This window comes from Leptidea sinapis, chromosome Z (assembly GCF_905404315.1).
Source record: "Leptidea sinapis chromosome Z, ilLepSina1.1, whole genome shotgun sequence".
Lineage (NCBI taxonomy): Eukaryota > Metazoa > Arthropoda > Insecta > Lepidoptera > Pieridae > Leptidea > Leptidea sinapis.
Window position 1 is genome coordinate 6,595,364 of NC_066312.1, and position 6,141 is coordinate 6,601,504.

At 39.5% G+C, this 6,141-nt stretch overlaps 1 protein-coding gene across 1 annotated transcript; it reads left to right on the forward strand.

Annotated features, from left to right (window-relative positions):
- Window positions 1-214: 214 nt before the first annotated feature.
- On the forward strand, window positions 215-5,906 carry LOC126978907 (zinc finger protein 90-like). The gene is made up of 4 exons (XM_050828027.1): window positions 215-307; window positions 925-1,086; window positions 2,064-2,293; window positions 4,732-5,906. The coding sequence occupies exons 1-4, from the start codon at window positions 215-217 to the stop codon at window positions 5,594-5,596; spliced, it is 1,350 nt and encodes a 449-aa protein (XP_050683984.1). The 3' UTR covers window positions 5,597-5,906.
- The last annotated feature ends 235 nt before the right edge of the window (window positions 5,907-6,141 follow it).

Here is a 6,141-nt window from a genome sequence, read left to right on the forward strand (position 1 = left end):
CAAGAAGGTTCCATCTTTTTCATCCTCTATTGTAAAGAGTAACCTCGGGTGTATTTAGTTCAAGTGTGCAGTAGTTCCTTTGTTTCTTTTCTAGGCACTATGGCAAATACACCGCCTACGTATCTCCATCAGTATCTCAATTTTAATGGCGTACTCCTCAACGCTTCGCTCTCGCAATGTTGCATTAATATGTTGGCCACAACTGGTGCTATAGATGAGCGCATTGCTACTCCATCTATTTGGAGAAAGAAACCCCTCGCTAGAGGAAGTAGCCACTAGGCAGAACTATATTAATCCCATGTACTCAGTAGGTATGTTGTACGAGACTAAATGTAGTTTAATGATATCTACAGTTTCTGCTATTGGTACACTGGTATAGTTGTAGTGAATAGAGACGCCACATCGAAACTAAGCAGTATCTCCTCGTTAGGGATTTTAATGTCCTAATTTTAACTAGTCGGAACAAACATCGATATATATCTATATAAAGTTAATTTAGCTCAAACCTTTTATAATTTTCAGGAAGGTAGTAGGTATATACTAGGGTTTGATCAAAGAGAGCAGTTAATTTTATATTCACACCAGAAAGTGTGGCTACTGGTATAGTCAACGTTAGAGAATACGTACGTACGAATTTAATAACATCAGCGCTGAATCCGGTTTCAAGACTCGAAATGGTCTTAACGAAAACTAATTCAATGTTTTAATACTTATGAGAAACTGTACAGGTAACCTAGCCCCATTTTAAAAGGAATTCGCAGTAAGCATATAACGTTTGAAAGGCGCACTGAACAGGGAACTCTGGAATGGTAAGACATAAATTCTAACAGAGCCCCACGGTCTAACGGTGTACCGTTTCAAGAATATTTCGTAATAAAGCAAGGTTGTATATATTATGTAGTCAATCCGATACTCGATTTACAGGATGTCCCGAAAGTACAAGAAGAAATAGAAACATATGAATGTCGCATTTGTAAGAAAACCTTCTACAATACAGTTGCTTTACACAACCATTCGAAATTTTATCACGACGGGGAGACTTTGTACAGCGAAGCCGAACAAATTGCTGATACGAATAACGATGAAGTACTTAGTATTTACCAATTTTTGTATTGCGCATAGTTAATTTCCTCTAGACTTATTAGTCCTACATTATTTAAGTATGTAATTCGATGCGATGTCGAAAATACTTTGTTCATTCCAAGTGAGACATAACCAACATAGCCAGGGATCCCTATAGAGCTGTACATATTTTGTTGGTAGCGGCGTCTGGTTGCCCTAAAGGTTTACCCTAAAAGGTATCTATCGCGCTGGGTTTGCTCACCAACTTCAGCTACTAGGTAAACAAACGGTGGTAGATAAGAAGCAGCGATTTATGAATTAATTTGTTGATTGTAATTTTTATTATACATTATATATCGGGAAATATCGTTCAATACAATCAAACTACGATGATTTGACATGTAAATAGCATTATTATGCTTGAAGTTAATACGTAAGAATCCATCTGTGCTAATAGCTTGTTAAAAAACATAAAACAGTTATACAAATGATAATCGATCATCCAATTTTTATAATTGATTAGTATAATATACTATATATTACTAATTTTTTGCGTAGCCCAGGCTATTGAGAAAATTTAATAAAGGCCAAAACTCTAGAATATGTGATAATAGCCCTCACCTTTGGCCTGGTAAGGCCCGAAAACACAACGCTGCTCAAATTATTGAAGATTCAGTACGCCATTGTGTCGCTTCACGCAATTATCAATGGGAATGTTCGAAATAGTGTTTTAGCTTGATTCCTATCATCGAATTTCATAATCAAACAATCCTCTGTAAGCTCAAATACAACCGTGACCAATGTCCTTCAATTAAAGTACGTTTCTCAAGGATCTTTTTTATGTATAACTAATCTGTGGAGTGAACTTTCTTTCTTTAGTATTAATTCTATGTATATCTATATATGTATCTTGCTTATCCTAGAACTAGACCTAGAAATTAATCATCGAACAAAACCGCTCATTAGAAAATCTTTGTGATAATTTTTATTACACTCTACAGATGTTCGCCGACATATGTGACTTTAAATTTTTGAAAATAAGTAAGGCTGATGAGAGCGGGCAAAGTGTAGAAAAAGACGGAATCACAAGGCGCATCTTCGACGCCGACACGTCCTACTTGCTCGTGAAGGTTGAGGGTGAAGGTGATACGCTCAGCGCTAAAAGATCAAGACTCGACGGAGTGCTGCGGAGGACCCAGAGCCGACAGCAGAAACCTTCGGTGGACTTGAGGTACTCGTTTCTGGTTGTGTGCGGAAGTAAGGTGGCCAGCGAGTCACGCTACCGACCTATGACGACATCACGAACGGGACATGCTCGTCCCGTACGTCATGTACTTATGCCGCTATGTTTTGCATAGGTTAGTGTCCCTCCTCTCCTAGCTCCACCACAATATGACAACGGTCTTAAACAAATATTATGCCAGGATCCTTCCCCGATCATCATCGCTCGGGCCGCCTGTTTCGACGGGCTAGAATAGGTACGCCTATTTTAGGGAAGACACAGAACGGAGCTTTTCCGAAGACGAATGAGGCAGAAACACCACGACACCCCTCTTCATGCTTAATATAAACAATTGCAACATTAGGGGAATCCACTCCAATTTAAACGCCGTCCTTGAACACCTTGAGAAGGCGAAGCAATCTTTGCTTCTACTCTTTACGGAGACGAAGATATCTCGACTTATGTCTGTTCGTTGGGGAGGATATCTATTATCGTCGTCTCGGTGATTTGAATTTTGAGTGTAGAAACCTGTCTACCTCTGGCCGCAACAGGACAGCGTCCACATCTACGCATGCGTCTACAGGTCATGGGACCTGGATTAGTAACGCAGAAACGGATCCTCTCATTGGCAATAGGCGATCTACTTGCACGGATCGCCTCGTGGATAGCCACATGCCGTCCGTATTACATCTTCTGATGACTATACATCCCGATAGTTAACAGGTTTCTTTGGACGCACCTCTTGGAATATCCGACCATTGCCTGGTCAGGTGTCTAGGTGGTCAGGTTGCCTATTCGACGCCCATGTAGCAGAACACCAGCGATAGTTAAATTGTTAAATGTAACCCCGAGAAGACTCAAGTTTGCGTGTTACCATTAAAAAGCCAATTTCTCGTATCATCATCACCGCTCATTGACAACACTTAACTTACTTAACTCACCTAGTATCGGAATAATGGGACTAGAAATCTCGACCGATTGCCAATTTCGCGGTCATATGAAAAGAAAAGCCACATTGGCTTCGACGAAACTTGGCTCATAAACAAAGCGATACTTAAAGCCGTGCCACTCATTCTAGCACTCTACAAAGCACAGCTCCGGTCACTTTTGAAGTATCACTCTCATCTCTGTTCTGGTGCAGCTCAGTATTACCTGGAGACATATGCCCGTGCAATTGTTTGGTTCGTAGGTTGGTTGGTTTCGTAGAGACGCTTTATTGTGTATTTTCTACCGAATTTGTTCCACTATTGCATGAGGCATCACAAATTGAGATATCATCCCCATTATTTGGATGTCCGGCTTTCGCCTACGGTGTTTTCAAAGTACTTTCCTACGCGTTCAAGTAAAATATGGCATGAGCTTCCTTGTGCGGTGTTTACAGGACGATAAGACGTCTGCCCCTTCAAAAAAAGCGAGTACATTTTTCTTAAAGGACGGCAATTCTGATCCTGTGATTCCTCTGTTTCCAATTCCAATAAAATTTTGGCTACCCTTATTTTTTATTAGTAAAACTAACAGCTATAAAAATTAAATGATTGTTAGCATAATTATAATAAGCATATTCCACAATTGGTACTAGTGTAGAAAAATGAAACTGAAAATACTATTTGAACATTACAATTTACATGTATATTAAAGTAGAGACTATATTATAGGGTGATATTAGTAAAGAATTTGTTGGCTAAGGTCTAGCAGAGATTTGTTTGAACAGAAGAGATCAAGATGCCACTAAAAACATAACTTGTAAGAAAAGCCAAGTCTCGCAACTCAGGTTCTTGTATCGTTAAAAGTTGCGAGATGCCAAGGTGGTCAATTTATTCAGTCCCAACTTAAAGGGTTCTTGTGTCTTAAGGCTGGGGACCGAGCCAAGGGAATTGAGGAATTGAGCGGAGCTAGGTTACCTCTCTCGCACAAAATCTCCATATTTTAAATTCAGAATTAGAAGCATTTTTAATTTAATACGAACATAATTCAATTTCCTTTACGAAAATGATAATGAACTATGTCATATTAAATCACAGAACAGTTTGTCTTTTACCTGTTCTGTGTGTTGAATAGTATTGGTAAGCAGTTTTCATACATTTTTATGTAGATTGAATGATTAACATGGCTCCAACTGTAAAAGTTAGGGGTACTTATTTTTTCGCAATATCTTTTAAAGATAGATGTTAAAAAATGGTTTCCATTATGCGCTATTTTGGGGCTTTCTGGGGATTGCGGCCTTAAATTATTACGTAATTAGCAACATCTAATAGTGACCTTATCAATATTAAAAATCTTTTATATTTTAAATAAATAGGTCAACTTGGCCATCGCCTGACACAATCATCTTATTTTTTAATTAAATTACAATATATCTCTCAAGTACAACATTTTGTATTAAATTAGAACTATATTAGATTAATAGTCTAGATTAATTCTATAATACGAAACAATTTTTTTCTCAGGGGTCCATTCACTTGCACACTGCCATCATTACTTCGTCCGGATAGTTCATGCCATCAAATCTTCTTCAATTGCTGCGAATATTCCTTGCACTATCATGAAAAGCACACAAAGCGAAGAAAAGCGGCCTTGCGTTGTCAGGTTTGCGAAAAACGTTTGGATAGAGGGTTTTCGTCATTGCCGAGCCTGGCGAGCCAGCTGACTCTGGGAAGCAGTATCACTTTCCCATGCAGACTTTGTGGACAGGTGTTCCTGGATAGCGCGCAGTATGACGAGCATAACCGATATATGCACCCGAAGCTCAAGCCGCACCAGTGCTCTGTTTGCGCAAAGCGGTTCACCCAGCAAGGAGGGCTGCAACAGCACATGAGAATGCACACCGGGATCCGCCCGTTCATATGTTCATTCTGCTCCAAAACGTTCACCCAGAAGGCCGGCCTTGACCAGCACTTACGGACGCACACTAAGATCAAACCGTTCAAATGCGTCATATGCAGCAAATGCTTTTCACAGTCAGTCCACTTGCGCCAGCACATGCGCACGCACACCAACATCCAGCCGTTCGAGTGTCCAGTCTGTGGTCGTCGCTTCAAGCAGAGCAGCCATCTGAACTTTCACATGCGTTCGCACGATCCACACGACGCGTGCGGTCTTCTGTCTGCGCCGGTGCCGGAGCCTTACGCCTCGCTCGACCCTCAGATTAACTTCATGAATTTCGCCAACGTTCAGCCCGTGCACGACGGTGACACTGTGTATTATTCGGCAGAGCTCGCGCCAACGTCATTGTCGACTAACTTCACCGACTCTGTAGCTCTGCCTCTATGCGACCGACAGGTAATGCTCTTCGGAGACGGCAGCGGAAATTAGTATTGTTTTTCCAGATATAAGATGCTTTGCTTAAAGTTCTATCCCTGCCCAGGAGCGCGACCGTAGCGAGTCTGTTTATTTGTGTACCATCAGTATCTGGGGAAGTAGATTATATGAAAAGCGATGCGCTTTCAGCTTTTCATAAAAAAATATGGGATTTAACTGCAATTGCTTTAGTTGAAAAGGAAATGGAAGTGGTACAAATGCGCGACTCTTCACTGTACTGATACTGAAGTCGTTCAGTAGTAGAAAATATAGTAGTATAATGGAATTAATACATTTTTTACCAGTTCTTTAATCTGTATAAAACTTATTTTACGGAAGAAAATTAAGTGTATTTTAAATACTTTATAATTATTATGATGATCTGATTACTTTTCTTATGACTTAATAAACACTATTGGAAAATAATATATGATAATAAAATTAATACATTTGTTATATAAGTATCACTAATATCTGTAAAACTTATTAATATAAGGAAATTGTGTATATTAAATAATCGCTTTAGATTTATGGTTTGATTATTTTTCGTTTGATATGTA

Bases quoted from the DNA above. Each gene is read 5' to 3' on its own strand.
- LOC126978907 (XM_050828027.1), top strand. From the start codon at position 215: ATGAGCGCATTGCTACTCCATCTATTTGGAGAAAGAAACCCCTCGCTA. The intron at 1,087-2,063 runs GTACTTAGTATT...TACACTCTACAG, and splicing joins CTGATACGAATAACGATGAA to ATGTTCGCCGACATATGTGA. The intron at 2,294-4,731 runs GTACTCGTTTCT...TTTTTTTCTCAG, and splicing joins AAACCTTCGGTGGACTTGAG to GGGTCCATTCACTTGCACAC.